At 38.2% G+C, this 21,041-nt stretch overlaps 1 protein-coding gene across 1 annotated transcript in view; it reads right to left on the reverse strand.

The window, feature by feature from the left end:
- Positions 1-20,580, reverse strand: part of TTC29 (tetratricopeptide repeat domain 29) — a 151,545-nt gene extending 130,965 nt beyond the window's left edge. Inside the window, exons 1-3 of the mRNA XM_052815364.1 lie at positions 20,562-20,580; positions 12,757-13,243; positions 4,250-4,333 (exon numbers count right to left, since the gene is read on the reverse strand). Of these exons, the coding sequence (XP_052671324.1) occupies positions 4,250-4,333; positions 12,757-13,243; positions 20,562-20,580 (590 nt within the window). The remainder of the gene's footprint in view (positions 1-4,249; positions 4,334-12,756; positions 13,244-20,561) is intronic.
- Between the last annotated feature and the right edge of the window lie 461 nt (positions 20,581-21,041).

The raw sequence follows: 21,041 nt of genomic DNA on the forward strand, positions 1-21,041 counted from the left end.
GATCTTCCCAGTATTAGCTGAGATGGCTGGCAATTGCTCTGGGGGGTCACAGCCCAACTGAGAGTGAAAGCCTTTGCCTTTTTGTGTTCCAGATAAGCTTGAAGTGGACCAGCCTTCTGGTGAATTCTAAACAGAACAACCCACTATAGCTCAAAAACATCTGATTGAATATGTATAAGATAATCTCCTGCCTGAAAAAGTTATATCAGAGCATGTCTTTATGGACACAAATTTATCAAGGCAAGCTTTCCATAACACACTGATCCACCACTCACAAGACAGAAAACACAAATACAAATTTTCTGCATATCTAGGTCAGCTTGTACCATCTCTGTATAATAATTTAGATGCCATCTGACTACCAATGAGTCTTGAGTGAAGACACTAGAACTCCATCATCCGATTCACAGAAACACATCTAATAAAGTTGCTAATGTAATATTTTTTTGTCACTACTAAACAAAGCTGTTCCTCTCATCGAAAAGATTTCAAAGTATCTCTTTCTAGTCTAACTCTTTTTTGATGATATGGTCGTCTTTGGACAATTTTCATTTGTATGAAGAGGAGAGAACTGTTACTTGATCTTTCTGGCCCTGACAAAAAGATCAGGAAACAGGAATGACAACATCAAATTCTGGTCCATTCTAGGCTCCAAACTCATTTGAAGATTCAACCCTGGAATCAATCTCTTGATGGAAAATGCCTTACTTCACAGTTCATCATGAACTTTTTGACTCTTAGATCAGTCATAAGGACAATTTCTAATTTTTACTGCAACTCGATTTTGAGCCATTAATGATTTGGTGAGTCAAGACCAAGAACAGAAAGTATCAGGGAAAGCACACTGAAGGCCAGTGGAGTCAGCAAACCCCTTCATAAGCTTACAAAAGCCTAATTCTGTGGCAGGAAAGCAGTCACATTCTGCATTAATGGAAACCTTTCCTTTTTTTCCATTTCCAGCTTCTTATACCACATTCACTTCTTATTTCAAGTTAAAGTCTTAGAGAAGGAAACAAAACAAAATCAATTAAAAAAACAAAGCAATATCCTGTTTTAATACAATTAAAGCACTATCTTTCTTAAGCACTGTTTTTTCTTCCTCTTCTATCATATCACCCTGGGACAAAAAATTATTACAAAGAAAAAAAAAGAAAAACCTCTCCACATTTTTCCCCAGAAAAATGAGATTATAACATAAGCACACTTAACGGAATTCTTCTCATTTGCTGAAGTTTGGAACAGAGTACAATACTGTATAATAGAAGGATAACTGCAACTTTTTTCCTTCAACTATGAAGAAACTAGCTTTCTTAATTTTAAAGAATTGTGAAGCATACAGTTTTAGGGAACAGCTTTAAACAATGTTGCCTGTTTCTATAAATGTGATACTACCCATACATTCCTTTATTTAGGAGATAATAAATTTGTTATCTGCCTAACAAGCACCAAAAAAATTAAAGGGTGTTTAATATTAAGTAGGAGTGTGGCTACAAGAATTTGTCTTGACAAAATAATGACTGACTTATTAAGTTAACCTCCATATTAAACAAAAGTACAGATATTTAGGTGGCAAAAGAAAGATATCCTATCCTTTCATAAAGAAGTGCAATAATCTACTTCCAGGATAGAAACAATATTTAAAAACCTACACAGCATATTATAAGCCATTTCTCACACTTCTTTTAATAAAAACACCTGTTGTCTGCTGAGACATACAAAGCATAACATTGATTTCAGTAAGATCATTTACAGATATGGCATTGCCTTACTTTATAAATTGGTTTAAAATTACTGTTGATGCATTTAGTTTTTTATAACTAGATTAGCCTAGTACTAATATAACTGTGTAGCTGCTAGTTTGTTACCATTTGTTTGCTCTCAAATGATTGTATCAGGTTTGTGGAACAGAATTAGTAATTACATACTATAGAAATTTTGTAACTGCTGAGCTATTATCAAAAGCTAAAATTCTGAGAATAATTTAATACACAGAACATGAACATAATCTTTAAAAAGATGTACTTAAAAAATCTCCACAGAAGTAAACCAGAATACATATGATATTTCATTTTAATCTTCTGAGAGGCTTTGATAACTTTAAAAAACAGCTTATTACAAACCAGTAAGGAAACACCCCACTTTGTGTAGGTATTGCAGAACAGATGATAAAATTCTCACTTCATTGTGGATTTCCTTGCTGGTTTCCTTTTCCACATCCTCCAGACTCAGGGTTTGAATATAAAAAGAAAAATTGTATAGGGGGGATTTTTTGGTTGGTTTTGTTTGTTTGTGGTGGTTTTTTGTTTGTGTTTTGTTTTTTTTTTAATAGCAGTAAAAGGCTGACCTGACCAAATCAGAGCTGTAAAACGCACTTTGAAGCCCCAAGGCCTTCCTAAAATAGCAGTGACTTCCTGTGTAATCACAGAGAGAACACTTCTGTCCCTTGCATGGTGTGTGTACTGTGGAAATCCACTGGGGCTGAAGACTGAAACAGCTCACTTGGAAGGCAAGTCAGTCTGCAACAACTGTTGTAGTGTAATGACTACAGCAGCACTGCATAGCTGGTACAGAACTAGAGTGCCAATAAGTGAATGTACTTATTTCAGGGAGCAGAAATAAGACCTGCTCCCTGATGTCTGATACTTCTTCCCCCCTCACAGAGCAACTGTGCTACCCTTAATTCAGGGGACAGCATGTCTGTCAACACAGCATTTGCTTGGGAAGGATCTGTTCCTTATGTTGGTCCAGCTCATGCAGAATGTGACCAAGTCGCAGACCAATCTTAGTTTCCTTCTTTTTAAGCAGGGAATATCTAAACCAGCTAAGATACCTAGCATGATTAGCATGACAGCATGATCAAAGGTAACTGTCCCACATCAACCACGTATACTCACAGACCAGTAACATGGCACTTCCCATTGCCTCACCTAACTCACTTTCCTGTCACTGTCAGGCTGCTCCCTCCCACAGACTGCGACCATGACAACAGTCTCTCCTACAGAAACAAAGGGAAAAACTGAACTTTGCAAACCCTAGGATGACATATTGAGAAGGTCCTGCTCAATCCCATCCCTGACCTAATCTTTAGTCTATCACCTTTGAAACTAGTCTTAATTCAAATAAAAGGAGTGGTGTGTGAGTTTGCTTTAAGCAGATTCCTCTCCTAGACCATCAGACCAGATACATTACAATTTTTGTACTGACAGTCAGAACACTTACTAGCCTTATCATATTACCGTTGTAAAAATAAAGGTGAATCTGACATGTATCACAGGAAAGGAAAACGTGTCTTCTGGCTAAGTATTATATGGTATGGTTTTAGGACACTGCTAGAGTTATTACCCCTGAACTCAAATTTGGTAATTTTTCTAGATTTTAATTTGAAAGTTTTTAGGGAAGGTTTGCAGGTACATTCTTAGGCTAGGAAGGAGAAAAGAAGCATGTTTTGCAAGAAACTAGCTGGTCGAATTTCTGTCTGATAGAATGTTTTTATGCTGCAAGGGTGATCTTGCAATATTAATTGTTAAGGTGCCTAGAGCCCTTGTATATGCATCTTTTTATTATTTAAATATTGAAATAAATAAATAATATCACTTAAGCAACCAGCAATTCAGATTTGTTAGAATTCTTTCATTAATTTTGATGGTGCTGAACCCCAGATCTGTTAAAAGACTCCAGAAGAATAAGTTAGTCATAGTCTCTTGTAACTTCTAAATGTAAATACCTCAGCTGTAAGAAATCAAAGGTTATCTAGATTTCTTTCATTCACTGGGTTTTTAAATAACTAATGGTGTATTAAATGCCTCACCGCAGAAGTCAGCACTTGGGCTTGGCTAAATAATAATTCAAAATTACAAGAACATGTATGTCGGTATACTAAGCTTCCACCCCCGAGGAGATATTTCACAGAGGCTCATAAAAAAAAAGAAAAAGAAAAAAAAAAGCAAAAAAAAAGCAGCACAATTTCAAATATAATTACTGACACAATCTTAACAATAATGTTACAAATGTGATACAATACTTTGGTAAATATACAAATTAGTAAAACCAAGGAGTTAAATGCTTTGATATATTTAATATCAGGAGAAATGAACCATCATTATTTAATATTAAATTCAATTTTTAAATGCCAAGTTCCACTAGAAAGGGTAGGGCCTAGGGAACTTTAAATTTAAATGATTATGATGACTAGAAACAAAGGAAACAATAAACTTATGGATGTTAAAATACCTCAAAAAAGCCAACTTACGCAGCAGCTTCTTGTTTTGACAACCCTTTGATATTCTTCGCCAAATAATCATCTATGCCATCTTTGTCTTTGATCAAATGAATCCTAAATTTAAATGAAAAAAATTAAAAGAAACACTGTGAGGTGCTAACATAGACTTCTGCAGCATGTATAATATATTAGCATTGCCAAGTGGAGCTAAATACTGAAATATTGACAAAGTTATGTATCAGACATTCTATAAACACATACAAATATCTTTTTAATTTTTTTGGTCTGTAGCTATTTCAAAACTTTATTTCTGAAAGAAAACAGAGTTGGTATTAGCTATCTGATATTTCTGTCTAAACTGGAAGAAATTGTGTATTAGCTAAATCAATTATAATTAAGCTATCCATATTTAAACTGTTTTCTAAACCAGAACCCTTACATTTTTGCATTATCAATGTGGACCAGAGTGGTCCAATCTATTTTGTATTTAACTTTTTTCAAAACTAAAAAAAAGAAAATCAACAAAAAAATCCCAAACCCAACTCAAAATGTTTTCCTTGGTGCAATGCAGACTTTTAATATTGCTCTCAGCTTTCCAGAGTTTGAGCAGCATATTGCAAAAGGTGGTCCACTAAGGGGGTAATCCAAAGGGCATTAAAGTAAACAGCAAATTTCAGGATGCATGGATCTAATTTTAAAATTTGAACTGTACATCATTTCACCTTTCCCTTGAGCCATCACCTATCTGCATCTCCACTCTGATACACAAGAGATGCCTTGAATTTTAAAGGATAATATGCGCTTCCTGACCGTAAAGTGTATTTAAATAGATTCTGATATCCCGACTGTAGAGGATATTATCTTTATAAAAGTAATGTGAATTTATTTTTATTCTTCTTTAAAAGAGCATAAAGATTGTCTAGTTAATCACTCAAAGATAAAAGAAATTCAACATTAGTGTTCCACATAAATCTATTACTTTCCTCTTTCTCTGTCTGTATTATACTGTTGTCTTTCATTACAGGGATGAGAGTAAATTCTTTTCATAATGTTAGCTAATATAAGCATCATGCTCCTTATTGCTCTGAGAATACCAAAGACACTTCATGAAGTTCATTTAAATGAAAACAAAATAGCTAAGCAATGTAGAGGTATTTTGGCATGTCTGTATTTAAAACAGTGTAATAGTGAAAACTTCCGGCACAAATACGGCATTTAAATTTGTTCCAGAATTTACTACTCCTGAGCTGCACCAACAGAGGCTTATGCTTTCAAGCTGCACATAACACAATCCATACGAGTTGCTGCTGACCATACAAAATGTACACCTGATGGATATTGCCATAAAAATTCAGTTATAATCAATACCAAAATTTAACCAATATCAAAATTTTCACATTAAATTAGTCACAATTTAGGAAGATACAATATGTCATTAGGATAATGACGATAAGGTAATTATTGTGTACTTTAAACTGATGTAAAAAACATTTCAAGATGTAATAGGTTTATATGAGGTAATAGAAAAATTGAAAAATAGTATCTCTGGGTAATTAAATAGGAAGTATTCAGCAGACAACACAAAACCCCCTGGCTGACCTTTGTACTTTAAGACTGCAAAAATGAGCTTTCTGCACATTGGTAGCACATAGAGAACACACCAGATAAGGGGCGGGAGGGGGGAGTGCTAACCCCCAAACTGAAACAGTCAACTACAACAAGCAAATTCCTAGGCATCAGTATCAGCTTGCTGCAATTTAATCTATACTGCAGTTAAAAATAATCTCAAACTGGAACAAAAGAAAGCCTGATGCCTTCTCATTATCTTCTCAAAGGTATTTTAATAAAAAACAACTGGGGAAAAGCCCCTAGAATCATATACAATTTAAAACGTCACCTGCCTTATAGTCAAGGTATAAAGTTCTGAGTTCTGATTGGTAACACAATCTAACTTAAAGACAACTACAGACAAGGGGAAAAAAACAAAAGAAACAACTTGCAAACCAATTACTGTTTACATACGTTCTGCAATACCCTGTATTGGACCGATGCAACCACAAACATGGTCATCCATCATAAAGAATTTACATCACTAAAAATAGTTAATACTTATCTCATCCTGGCTGTTATTATCAATGATATTAAGGTAGCAATAACACAGAAAAGACAAGTAGATGATATGTAAGAAAAAATACACCGTAGAAAATTCCATCAACTGAAATAATAATTATTTAAAATGACTCGTTATAGACAATGAGAATAAAACCAATAAAAGTAATTAATGTGAAGAACCAAGACTGTGACTTGGAATGGACATTGATTCTTAATAGAGAAATGAGGTGAGGATGGCACTGTCTAAGCACTGTCTAAGAGGCATTATTTCTTTACTTCCAGAAGTTGTCAACTGCATTTTCCTAACAGTTTTAGCCTTATTTCTCCAGTGTTTCCATGATGACTCACTATATTTCATGAATAGTTTATAAAAAAGTCTACTTCACCTGTAAATTGGCTCCTAATTTAAAATTAAAATTTTAAATCACTCACTTATTAAAGACAAATATATTTTAATCCAATGGACACCTATCTCAGAGTTAACACTTTACACCATGCATTCCTATAACTATTCCTGTTACCAGTCTACACAGCAAAGAAATAGCTACTGACTTTTTCTTAGAAGTAAACTTCATGATGAACACACCTGGCTTTTTAATCAAAGAACAGAACAAAGTTGCATAAAGGACCAACCTGATTCTCACATAATTTCTGTCCCCACTGCCTATTCTGTTAAATCAGACTCCAGTTTTCTCAAAATTTCCTATCAATAAAATGGCAGAGCTTGTGTTGCTCTAATCACTAGGCATCTACAGCATGGTCTAGACCATTACAGAATCACACATGTCTTTTCTGCAAATAGGCACAACTTCTATAGGACTGCTGCAGAATGATCTTGAATGTGAAACTCCCCAAGTAAAGGGAAGAAACAAGCCTCCTGCCTCTGGGGTGAGTTCTCCAGCAATGTAGTTACTGAAAAAAGTGATGGCTGCAGAACACGGCTCCAGCCATAAAAGATTTAAAAAACAAAATTAAAATTTTAAGACATCACTGTATGTCCTTATTCTATCCATGTGTGAGAGGACACCTATCAATATGAGCCCCTCAGAAAGACTGGGCCCACGGATACCACGTTTCTAGATCCTTACTGCTTTTAGACATGAACATGCAGCTGTGTGACAGATGCACTAGACCCCCCCCTTAACCATACCAGCACCAGTTTGGTACAGGCTCCAAAGGAGGTAAACGCCTGAGCCGTAGCCAGGCCAACTCCTCTAGGAAACCCACAAAGGAGCAGAGCGACACAGTGAAAGTTGTGGGTACAAGGAGTCTCGTGCATACCTCTCCCATTGTATGCAATTTGACTATGGGCCAACCACTTTATCCCATAAATAGGACAGCCTAAGTGAGCCTTCTCTGAGCTCTCCCTGCTAGGCAGCATGGCGGTAATCTCCAGCAACGAGATATTTTACCAACAACAGATCATTGGATGAGCCCAATTTGAACTCTCCCTGGACGGCAACTGGACTGCATGCCAGGCAACTCTCCCTTTGAGCAGGGATACTCTCAGTATTAAGAGATATTAGTCATTTAGCTTAAATAAATAAGTTTTAAATAGAATGAATCACTTAGAGTTATAATGTTGTGTGATTTAATGTGCTGTTTGCTTAGTTTTACTTACTTAGCATGAGTAGTTAAATTTGCTGAAGCCTTAGGCCGCAAGCTGTAAACTTCCACTTAGATTTACTGAACATGTGCCTACTTAGTCAAAACAGGGGCCTCCAGAGCCAGTGTAAATCAGGAGATAAAGAGGCTTCAAGGCCACAATTCTCAACAGCACCTGCAACTCAAAAAGATAATGAACGAACAGCCTGTTTGGAGACAGTGAAGGAATCCAATAAGGAGTCAGAAGGTGTCAGACCAGAATCCCTATTGGACCAAAGGGCATGTGGAAGACACGGGAAGAATGTGTGAGGAGTGGGTAAATAGTCTGTAAGAGTATAATTGCCCAGGGATTTCTTTGTTTGGGTCCTTTTTTCTGTCCTTCCTTCCTCTTCTCTTCTTTTTCCTCTTCCTTCCGTCGGTCCCTCCCTGGAGGCAACCCACTGGAGCTGGCCCTGCTGCTGTACCACTCTATTAAATTATTTATTTTTATAAGACTCAATGCCTGAAAGTCTGTTTCAGGAAGCTGAGGGCTCAAACTTTGGAGTGAACTAACACCGGACACCTGGACGGATCGGTAAGTGATTAATAGCATACTAAACTTTGAAATCCTAACTAAGTGATATAAAGGACTGATTGATTGTGCACATAAAATCTTTTAGACATAAACCGTTGACTAAGTCTGGATCCAGCTGCACCTAGACTCCTCTCTGAAAAGGAGTTTAGAAAGCAAGGGGGTCCATTCTGAACCTCATGACTCAATGGGAGGTTTTCCTTACCCTTTGAATCTCTTAGATACAAACTGTTGACCAGGTCTGAGACTAAGTTTGGATCTAGCTGCACGTAAGCTCCATTAGTAGTTGAGAAAGCAAGGGGGTTCATTCTGAATCTCGCGACTTAACGGGAGGGTCTCCCTTACCTTTTTGCATCTCTGATCTCCGTGCAAATCATTCTAAATCAATTCTAACTTGATTTTCCTTTATATATTTCTCCCATGTAATGAGCAATAGAGCGAATCTTGCCATCGAACTCTGTTAAGTCACACTTTTACAGATTCTTTAAGGATCCTAAATCACTCATCCACGACAAGCTGCTGAACTCTGAGATACCCCAGACCTTTCAGCCAAAGGCTAAAGGGACTGCTAGGACTGGGGGGGGGGTAGGAGGAGGGGGAAGAAAAAAAAGAAAAGAATAGGAGGAAGAAGAAAATAACCACTATTATTTCTGAAATGGAGGCAATTCCAGGAAAAAGAGCATAGTGGGGCAGAGTAGTAACTGAGACACCAGTACTCACTGAGGAAGACAAAAATGTGTGGATACAAGTAACTAAGAGGAGAAATGAGTGCAACGGAACAGAAAGCCATGTAGGCATGTGCAAGAAGAAGATGCCTTGAAAGTATTATGGCACTGCTGTTAACTCTGTTATTAAGTACAGGATAATGTTTTTCAAGTCAGTTTTATTCATTGTATTTTGAGAGATGTGAAACCATTTCGTGCCTGAATGAAAAAATAAAAAAAAAAAATCTTGTTTTTTCACCCAAATAAGTACATTTTCAATGACCTACATTCATATCAACACTAAATGGAAATAACTTCCTATGGCTCTTTAAGGGGTTTTGAAAAATTAGGATGAAATATCTACCTTAAACAGAACACATTTCCTATTTTGTTTTTTTTTTTCCTTTTAATTATAAAACTTTCCTAAGAGAGAATTTCCTTGCCTCTGATTTTTGCAGTTTTAAGTACTGCAAAAAAGCAAACATCATTTGTCACCTCGGCATAGCTGATTGAAGATATTCACAGTAAAAATGACACTCTGAAAGAAAAGAGGTACATACCTTGCAAAGTCTAATGAGGGGCAAACAGGCTGCTCTATGAACCTGGGATGCTCCCCTGGGCTTTGCAGGATCGCTTGAGGCAACACATTCATTTTCACTAAAACAAACAAACAAAAACAACTTACTTGAAACAATGTCTTCACAGTGATGCAGTTTCTCCTCTGTCTTGTGCTGCTTCCCAGCCAACTCTCTTTTATTTTCATTACATGTAAAACTGGACTCCAGTTCCACGCAAATCTTCCTAGGCCTCAGCGTTACTTCAGTAGGACATAATGCATAGGAGTGGTCACGATCATAGTTTCAATGGTTTTCTCTTTCACTGCAGTGCTTTTGATTTCTACAGGGACAACTGATTTGGGAATCTTACTTGCATGCGATTCCCTGTGCTTTCTCAAACTATCTAGGTCCAAGTATTAATAATATTTTAAATTAATATGTAAGGTGGAGAAATGATTGGACATGCAGTGTGCAATGCAACAACAGGCACTGTATTAATGTTCAAAATAATACATAATCATAATAGTAACAATCCTTTGAATAAAAAAATGTAAGTAATGCTATACTTAGAACACAGGGTTTTACTTAAAAGCCGAAAGCCCCACAGTTATGTAGAATCGTCTAGCTCGTAATTCTCAAGTACATAAATGCTAATAGGACTTTTTTCTCATATAGAACTACTGTGTTTTTTCCCCAAGTATTCAGTCTACACTTCCTACCATTAAAGTTTCAGCTGCCAGTTCCTTCATTTTGTATGTCTGTGATCTGAGGACGTTAGCAGCAGGAGCACCCTTACTTTTAAATTTGGTTTAATGTAGGTATTGCATGCCCTGCTGGTAGGCCTCAAGGCACAAACTTTTAATAAGGATGGGAAAACAGAATATAATAGGAGGGGGGAAAGAATTTAACTATTTGCTACATTTAGTGAAAGGAAATTTATTTTACGGGAAATAAGCGTTAGATACGAATCAACCTGATACTGAATGATCAGCATCAGACTAGCAGATATTTTATATATTAGCCTTTCTGAGAACTAGCAGATATTTTATATATTAGCCTTTCTGAGATCAAAAGCCATTTCATTAATGCAATATTTTGCTACGGTTGTAGTGAAGTAATTTTTTTAATTGTGTTACCTAGAATGGAATAACAAAGACAATTATAGGTTGAAAAGATGACAGGGTACGATATTTCCCCTAAGTGATTCTTTTAGGGCTTAGTACTAATGATAACATTTGTTACAGAAAGAAAAAAATATTATTTATAAATAAACTAATCTATAGTCAAGAGGCAGCAACAATTTACACAAGTGTGTCATGGAAAAAAAAAAATCAATAGAATGAAAACATATGGGTAATTCATCACTATAAAAGATCATATTTCTTATAGAGAATGAGAGGTTTCTATCCAGAAGCAAAATAGAAAGGAAAATCTCTTTTTAGGAAGATGCTATTCAGTGATAAATAGTAATTAAACTTTGGAACAACAATATTGAAGCCCAGAGAAGATGTGAGCTTTCTACAAGCCTCTTAGTTTTGTACTAGGTGAGAAAAAGAAAACAGACCATGTCTTAATGGCAGCTGTTGAATTTGGCAAGGCAGGAGAGCTGACCATCTGCAGCTATGGGGCAGAAAAGGCAGGGTAAGCAGCTGAAAAGAGACCTTGAAAGCCCTGGTAGGGCACTGCAACCATGAAAAGCTATCGATGGGTAGGTGTACTTTGTGGCATGCCACAGGTCTCGGGCTCCAGGTTGCACCCATATGGGACCTGGCTGGAGCATACAATAGCTCCTCGGTGGTCCACACACTCCAGGTTTCCACCCCACAGAAATCAAGTCTATGAAGAGACAGGCTGGCATGCACACAGGTCTCACACTAACATGAGGCACATATGCAGACGTTTTTCTGAGGCCATTACAGCCTCACAAGGATTAAAACTATTGCCCTGACTCCTACGTCAAACTCAAAGCTTGGGAATGAAAAAAAAAAACCTGCTTCATAATAATATCAATTTAATTTTTATTTTAGAGGTGGGATGTTGCTTTCCCAGTGAAATGGATGGTGTTTTTCCCCTCATTTCCAAGGTAACTAATCTTTACAGGTAAATTACAACCACAGAGACACATGACAGAAGGTATCAGCAACGCATCCTTCTGAAACACGTGCTATTACATTCACACGAATTTCGCTGCTGATCATGTAAAGACTGCTAACCCCTTTACATCTTACTCCTTTATTATAAGGCCCAAACCACATCTCATTTGCTTAATCAAACACGCACAGAATTTAGCAAAAGCCAAGGCAATGCAGTTTGTTTCTAAAGAAGTGCTGTATTTGATCCCATGGTCAAGGCAATCTCCCCACAGGCTGGAATCGCTCCAATATGCATGGAAGTTAAAGGTAAAACACCAACGGATTTTGTTTTCTGAGGCATGAACAAACCTAACTGGAGGCTGAGGATTTCCCAGAAAGGGAAGCAGCCTAGGAAGCAGGCATGGCTACATCCAGCTGCCTTTGCAGACATATTTGCTTCTACCTGGCACCTCATAAAATAAAAGGATATCAGAGCGTGACAGGACAGACTTACAGCCACGCCGCTTTATTCCACCAAAAGCGCCGATATGATTGGTTAAAAAACTCAATAAACTTTTAAAATCTATAGCCAGCACGATAGATGTCATTTGTTCCAAGGAACCTGAGGTCACGGCCCCAACCAGCACTGGGCTTTGCAGCGCTCAACCCATATTCTGAACCTCGTGCCCATCCAGCCCCGGCTGAGGGAAGACAGCCGCCCTTCGCTGCTTCCCGGCCTTCACCGACCACTAGCTGGGCACGCCTTTTTCCCCCCCCCCCCCCCCCCCTTCACCTGTTCACCACCCCCATACGCTACATACCGTCAACCCTTGCCTCTGATACTGTCTTAGTCTCATTAAAAAAAAAAAAAAAAAAAAGGGAGTTAGTTGAACTTTCCAGGGGAACAGACCTCTACTCAAGGCGCGGCTGCAGGACGAGGTCTTCGCCGCCGGCGTGCCCATCGTACCCGGCCCTTCCCGGCTCCGTTACTCCCCCGCCGCCGCCCAAGGCGCGGGGTGGGGAGCCGAAGCGGGCCGCCAACGCTCGCGGCGTTCGCCGACCGGTTCGCCGCGCCGGCTCGGCCCCGGTGCCGCCGCCTGCAGCCGGGCCGCTCCGCGGGACGCCCGCGGCCTCGCCATGGCGACGGGGGCGGGCGGCGCTGAGGGCCGGCCGGCCTCCCGCCCAGCCGCCTTCCCCGAGCCCGGCGTCCTCAGGCCCCGCCGCCCTCTTGAGGCCGCCCCGGGGCGAGGCACCTCTGCCCTCGGTCTCTGCGAGGCGGCCGGTCGCTGAGGCGTGAGGAGCAAGCCTAGCGATTCCTCTCTGGCAGGGGCCTGCAGGCCAGGTGAGCCGCAAAGTCCGATTTAGGCCGTGACAAATGTGGAAGCGGCGAGAAGTCAGCTCAGCTGGAGGTGTTCGGCATTAACGGAGAGTGTTCGTGCGCTTTCTTGGAGCTCAGATGAGCTCACCTCAAGCGGGAGCGTCTCTCGAAGCTAAGTAAGCTTCTGAAGTTGGCAAGCAAAGAATCAGTGACAATATCATATCGATACTTAAAGGGAGGTTTGTGGGCAGTCTCTTAGATTATAGATGAACGCTTGCAGCGAGCAGGCTTTTTTCTTTCAGGACCTCTGATCTTCTCCGACATCCTTCAGGACTTTTGAGCAATGGAAAAGAGCAAGTAGAAAAGACTAGACTTAATCTCTAAGTGAGTGACATAACATGGAGGCTTTTGGTTTGTGGAAAATTTTGTCGCTTTCTGTTGATGAGAGCCTGCTGCTTAATTTACTGTAACAAAGGAACTGTTCTTCTAAGGGACTGATCGGCTAGGGAGTCTGGCAGCTTATAAGAAATGGAAATAGTGAGAAGGAACCAGTGAGCTCTTCGTAAGTACAAATGAAAATGATAAGAGAAATCATAATCGGGATGCTAAAGAACACAGAGAGCAGAGATTTTTCAGTAGCCTCTTTTTTACTGTTGGAAACTTGACACCAGCAGAAGAGGTCATTTTTTAGCACAGATTTGACCTAGTTTTTATTGCTAAAACTGGTTGGAAAACTGGAATGTCAAAATCAATTGTTATAATCTATTTTGGAAGGATCAAGTGGACAGAAAGCACTTCAAAAATGGCATTACCTGTTTCTGAGTTGATGGCAATTGGAAGCAAATGATCTTGAATGTTTACGGGTCAATGTTCTAACGGATAAGTCAGAAGTTGACAGGGTACTTAGCTGATATCAAATCACACTAGAGAACAGCATGACCTATGCCTTACCCACCTACAACATATAGGGAAAATACTGCTGTACTGCAGTGAATTTCAATCTGAATGACATGCTGGAGGTCTCGTGCTGCCAGTGTTAAAATGTACTTGGAATTTCAAAATATTTTAAATGTCAATTTCCTAACTCAAAAAGTGTTGCATCCAACACAGGGGAATTCTATATTAGACCTCATCTTGTCAGATGAAAAGGAATTGATCACAGAACTAAAAATTAGCCATAGCTTAGGTATAACTGATAATGATTTGATCACATTTGTTATGTGCAAACAGAATTAAGTCCAAACCAATAATATGTATACTTAATGCTTCGAAAGGGCTAATTTTGTAAAGGTGAATACTATTATATGGTAAATCTGCTGGGAGAAAGAATTTAATCTGAAATGGGAGAATGATAATTGGAAACCGTTTAAGGATGTTAGCCCAGATACCCACAAAGCCATAATCCCACAACTAAGGAATACATTTGCTGAAAAGCTAGGGTGGTTTACAAGGAAAACCTCTATGAAACAGAAGAAAGAATGTGGTATCATACATGTACACTGGAAGCTAGGAATTGTAAAAAATTACTGTGGGAAGTAAAAGGTTATAAGGGAAATATACGTATGGTCAACAGAGTTAAAATGGGGAAAATGAAAGTTTTTTTCAAGTGTAGAATATAGGAAATGATCTGAATAGTGAACGACCCTATTAAAGGTTGAAGATGTCAGCTTTAACCATAATTAGTGACAAACTTGGAATGTTAAAACATATACATATTTCTTCTGTGCATTTGGGAAGATGGCAGCTGATGTAGTTATTTTGTATGGTATTGAAGAGTTGTTTTCTATTCAAATGATAATGTAGGAGGATGGTTCAATTTCAGTCATTAAAAGAAAACTGGCATTAGAGAGTTTGGAATGATTATGTCAAGAAGTTGTATGCACTATCAGTGTTCATATTCAGAAGTTCTTGGAACACCAAGACATTTACATAAAGAGGGTAAAGCTAGTATTGTTCTTATACTTTAAGAGAATAAATGGCATAATAGTAGTTTACCAATGTGACATTGGTCACAGGCAAGATATGGAGTAGCCAATATAAAACTCAGTTAACAAAGAATTTTAAAGACGACAGATAATTCCAATTAACATGGGCTTCTGCTAAAAAAAAATATATATCTTGGCAGAAAAATAGAGCCTGGCAAACAGACTTTGTTTTCTTAATGAGGCTGCAGGTTTCACATATTGATGTAATTTAATTAGACTTCAGTAAAGCATTTGACTTACTATCATATGGCTTTTTGGATGAAGCACTTCAGTGACACAATTATTTGTAACCTATACATAAACGTACAAAGAAAACTTGTAAAAACTGAAAAGATAAAACAGCAGATTTCAAATTACAGGTAATATTCTGGAATGATATCTGAAGTTCTTCACAAGCAGCCATCTTACATCACGGCTACGTCTTCTGTGTTAAGCATATATAATTCATTTGACTTGGAAGCAAAGTAAGAATTTTTTAATGGAGATGTGTTCAAAGGATCCTGTGTGCCAAACAATACGTAACTTAGAGAGGACACGCTTTAGCAAAGAATCAAAGGTAGTCTACACCTATATAGTAAAATGAATAAGCAGTAGCCTTTCTGTGGTTAAGGATGAAACCGACTCCTATTAAAAATGCTGTGTTGTAGCACCAATGTCATTGGCCTAGAAATGTTTGGCTTGCAAGTCCTGAAGGGAAAGGGTGTCTGTCCATGTTAAAAAAAACAAATTTCAATTGCTAACACTTTTTGTCCCTGTCATCGGGGTAGGTCTTCTTCCAATTCTGTAAGCAATGATAATGTCTAAGGAAGGATAATATTTTATAGCAGATCAATTTTGCAAAAACTATTTGTGTGAAAAATTAATTTGAGAAAAACTTGGTGTTCAGATGTTGGCATATTCAAAAATGTAAACTAAAGAGGCAAAAAGTGCAATATATTGATCATTCTGAGTAGCTGGTACCCTTAGGAATGTGTGCAGCTTTAATGGTTGTGTGAAAAAGGAATTGCTAATATACTCTCTGTGCTTAAATGCTGCAATGCTGAAAACTTACCAGAACATATCTGGATACTCTTGAATACTGAATACTTGAATACTGCTCATAAAACTAGTTAAGAACCTGTGCACTATTACATTAACTATGTTAAAAAAAAAAAAAAAAAAGAAAAAAAGTTATTTGACTCCTGCTTAGCTGTCCGTCTTTGGTCCCTGGTGGTTTTGATTTTCCTGTTACCTGTTAACCTGTCCACTGCAGAAAAAAACCATAATTGACGTGTCTTCAGTCCTCCACTCTAGAAGACAGGAAAGAGAGAGAGACTTGGTGAAAACTAAAGTGATCATGGAGAAAAATAGGAAAAAATGAAAAAAGGTGAAAAGGTTGAAGTGTCAAAAATACAAAACCAGGGAACTAGAGGAGGGCAACACTGAGCATGCTACCAGGCAGCAATCAGTGTGCAAAGCTGTACAACGTACACAAAAAGTACAAAAGCTAGTGCTGGCTGCTGTGGGCTGCAGGTGTGGAGGTATGACAGTCTGATTGAATAGAAATAATCCATGAAGTTGCCAGGATTTCGTTAGTCAAACTTCCTTCTCCACCAGGCCCAGGGCCAGAAGTCAAAAGGTGGTGAATGAGAAGATTCTGCAGTCTTTGAGACCTTGGATGGCATACTAAGCCAGGTACTGATTTGGCATGAACTTCAACCAAAAGTTGACTGTGGCACTACTGTTGTTTTTCATACCAAGTGAAATACGCAAAACCTAAGAAAAACAGAGAATTTCTGGAGACAGATCCTGTAAGGTTTTGCAGTCAATACTTCTAACCTCGGGGTTTTTTGTGAACTTTCTTTAAAGCCAAATAACAGGAAACCTGTCTTTTCTCAAAACGGATTATCTTTCTGTAAAATGATTCTTTTCCTATGCATCTTTTCCTTATACATGTGAGAGGTAAACAGTATTTCTACCTTTCTGATGTTCCTACATTAGTGAAATGTGTAACTTGCTGTTCTAAGTAGTTATCATAGGCCAAGTACCACCAGAAATCATTTTCTTTTACACACACATGAGACACTTCCCCAGGTACATTATAATATTTTTCTTTCACAGCACACTCTTCAAAACCGTATTTAGGTACCTTACTCGTAATCACTCTGTACATGATACCCCTCTGGCTTCTTTAGAGATGAGCATGAGGATTTTGTGGACCAATCTGCTAGTATGGAGCCCAGTTCTGCCATGTGTTGATCAGCTGCTTTGTTGGTAGGTACTGGTGATGCTGCAAAACTTGCTGGTCAGGTACCAGCATGAAGCTAGCACTTGAAGAAGCAAGCTGGGAAAATGCAGACCCCTCACAAGTAGGGGTCCTGGTACAGGTGGTAATTAGCCAGGGAAGGCTGTGCCAGGCAAGACCTGGTACTGCTCTTTTTGACAGCAATAAAAGTATTACCGAGTATAAAAGTACTTTTCCTACAAAAGCCATCTCTCTTAATTTCAGAGGCAGTTGGAATACACAACTAAATTGGAGGATTTGCCTCTGATTTTTTGTTTATGGCAAATACATATTTAAATCTGAGTAAGTAGTATCATACCGACTAAAGATTTCCACTGTTTTTCTAATGTGGCACTTGCATCCTGTTTACCCAACCTCAGCAATATTCTCAACATCATGTATCTCCTTTTTTAGCTTTCTATTTGAGTGATGAGATGGAGACAGCAGTGCTGATGAAGATCAAACAAACTTAGTGTTAAAATTACTATAAGGATCTCTGGTCTTGCTATTCATTATTCACATATTATGCATCAATATAGTAGATCGTTGTCAAGTTCCATTGATGGCATAACAGGCGCAGGAAAGAGCCAAATATTTGTCGGAGAATGTAAGTCTCCAAAATCTTTACTTCACGGTTCTTGTTATGTTTCATCTTGCTGTAGCTTGCAGCAGGTATTAGTCGGAAGTGTTCCACAGTAGCATTAGAGCAAAAGGATTAGACACCATAAGCTTTTGTTTTATCAGGATTTCCATTTATCTTTTCTTATGTCAGTTCAAACACTGTAATGGGAAACTAAGCAAAATAGGACTGCGTTAACACTACTCTAACATGCTGGTAAGCATTTATTTATATAAGTTGCTCCATTCACTTCAAATGGAACCACTCATATGACTAAAAACTTGCTAACATAAGTAGCAACCTTTCCCAGTTTAGCTCTAAACAAATAGGTCTAAGGGCTGACATAGTTAAAAGGAGGATAAATATGATTATGGTTTACTAGAACAAGATACGGTTATTTCAGTAACAATGTAGTCTGAGTGTTCATGACAATATGTAATGTGCCTTGGTAGAAATAGGTACTAGGGAAGAGGATATGCCACAAAAAATGAGGAAAGAACTTATTTATTTTTTTCCGAAATTAGCATTTCCTTAGCTGTTGAAATAGGGGCTACAATGGGCAAAAATTTCTCCTCTTCAGGCCTTATTGTTCTGCATGCCTAGGAATTTGAGTTTTGCGTTGTTAAAAAGAGAAACATTCATTTGTAGTCCTGGAAGGTACAGAGATACTGCCCTTCAATTTTGTGGCTATTACAAATGATATCTGGATTCATGGTGACATGACAACACATCTCAGAAGTGTCTAAATCAGTATTTCTTTAACCTGAGAGACATGTATAGGATAAACAAAGGTGGCATTGTACAAAGGTTTTATTAGCATTTGCCTGAGATCACCTAATAAACTTATTCATGAATGATGGAGTTGCGAGTAATACTGCTTTCCAAAACTCATGCTGTTAAGTCTATTATGTCATCCCATTGTAGGCCCTATGTTCTACATGCATTATAGAGAAAACTGCCCCAGCGTGCACTTTATATGTTTACTCCTGCTCCCTTTCCCACTCCCTCTCTTTACAATAAACTGAAATTTATCCCATTAATATCTCGTCATGGTTCTGTGGTAATGTTTACATATTTCGGGTATTAGTACTCATAGATTTATAGGTACACATCAGATAGATTTTCACCTATGAAACATTTGTAACATTATCAACTTATTTGTTTTGCCTTCTTTTGAAAGCTGTCTAGAAAGATTTGTATAAAAAGTTAATCAAACTGCATCACTGACTTGGCTCATCAGTACAACTTTTTCATCACCATAACAATATCTATGTGACATCTAGCTTATCATCATGAATTATGGGGGAAAGGATAAACAACCCATTAAGAAATTAAAGGCCCACAAAGGTGCAGTTTGATAAAGGATAAAAAAACCCCACAGGGTACGTATAATAAGATCTCTCTCCCCTGAAGAGTGATTGTTATCTTTCTTTCATGAGCGTCAAAGACCTGGAGCTTCTCAGTGCCTCAGGCAAGTGAGTTTGAAGGTCTCCTTCATGATTGAATGGAAAATAGTAATCAGAATTAGGTTAAGACTGTTTATCCTATAGAGCATTCTTTAAAAAATGTTTTATGTGTAGAACTGATATTAGTAACTGATAGAAACAGCCACTGTAATCACATTTAGAAAACTTCACTGTGTTTCGTGTATTCAGTGTGTCATTGTTTATTCTGCTGTATGTTGGGACAAGCTTTGTTTCTTGGAGAAATGAGCTAAATAACTCTAATACATTAATTTGTATAGTCTTCATTCTGTAATAAATGGAAGCCTGTGTAAAAGAACAGTGACTTACAGATAAAGATGTCTTTACAACCCCAAGAGAAATAAGTTATTCTTAAATAAGTTTTCATTTCCTGAGACAAAATATACAGCCAATATCCTTACTGTACTGTAATTAATTATGCCTTTCTTTATACTGATAGAAGACAGGAGTATTTACAGTCTTTCAGATTCCTGAGTGAATTTCATGATTCCGTACGTGGTATGACTTGTGGCTGAACGAGAATCTAACTAAATCAAAGGAAGTGCAATCAAAATGAATTACTTAGAATTATCCTGTACAGTTCCCTTCCTTGTCTGATAGATTATGCTTAAATTGGTGAAACAATAATTTGAGATAATCAGAAAGACTGCCAGCAAAAGGTGCTCATATTAAGTTACGCTGAAGGATAATTTTTTTCCCAGTAAGTTGAAACTCTGAAGTTTTCCACTTGGTCCCTGAATATTGCTTATTCTTAATTGCTATTAAACTCTTCTTCCATTATTGTTTTCTAGTTCTGGTGTCATGGTTTAAGCCCAGCTGGCAACTAAGCACCACACAGCCACTCGCTCACTCCCATCCGGTGGGATGGAGGAGAGAATCAGAAGACTAAAAGTGAGAAAACTCATGGGTTGAGATAAAGACAGTTTAATAGGTAAAGCAAAAGCCGCACGCACAAGTAAAGCCAACCAAGGAATTCATTCACCACTTCCCATTGGCAGGCAGGTGTTCAGCCATGTCCAGGAAAGCAGGGCTCCATCACGCTTAACATTTACCTGGAAAGACAAACGCCATCACTCCAAACGTCCCCCCCCTTCCTTCTTCTTCTTCCCCAAGATTTATATGCTGAGCATGATGTCAAATGGTCTGGAATATCCCTTTGCTCAGTTGGGGTCAGCTGTCCCAGCTGTGTCCCCTCCCAACTTCTTGTACAACCCCAGCCTGCTTGCTGGTGGGGTGGTGTGAGGAGCAGAAGAGCCCTCGGCTCTGTGTAAGCACTGCTCAGCAATAACTAAAACATCCCTGCATTATCAACACTGTTTCCAGCACAAATCCAAAACATAGCCCCATACTAGCTCCTATGAAGAAAATTAACTCTATCGCAGCCAAAACCAGCACATCTGGTCACACCCGTTGATTGCCTCTCATCTTAAACACTGATACAGACAAGTAACTGCATACTATTTACAGATAACATTTCATGATGGAGCCTAGCCCTGAGACCTTTGTGCACTACTGCAGTGTAAATAATAAAT

This window comes from Harpia harpyja, chromosome 2, assembly GCF_026419915.1.
Source record: "Harpia harpyja isolate bHarHar1 chromosome 2, bHarHar1 primary haplotype, whole genome shotgun sequence".
In the NCBI taxonomy this organism is placed as follows: Eukaryota; Metazoa; Chordata; class Aves; order Accipitriformes; family Accipitridae; genus Harpia; species Harpia harpyja.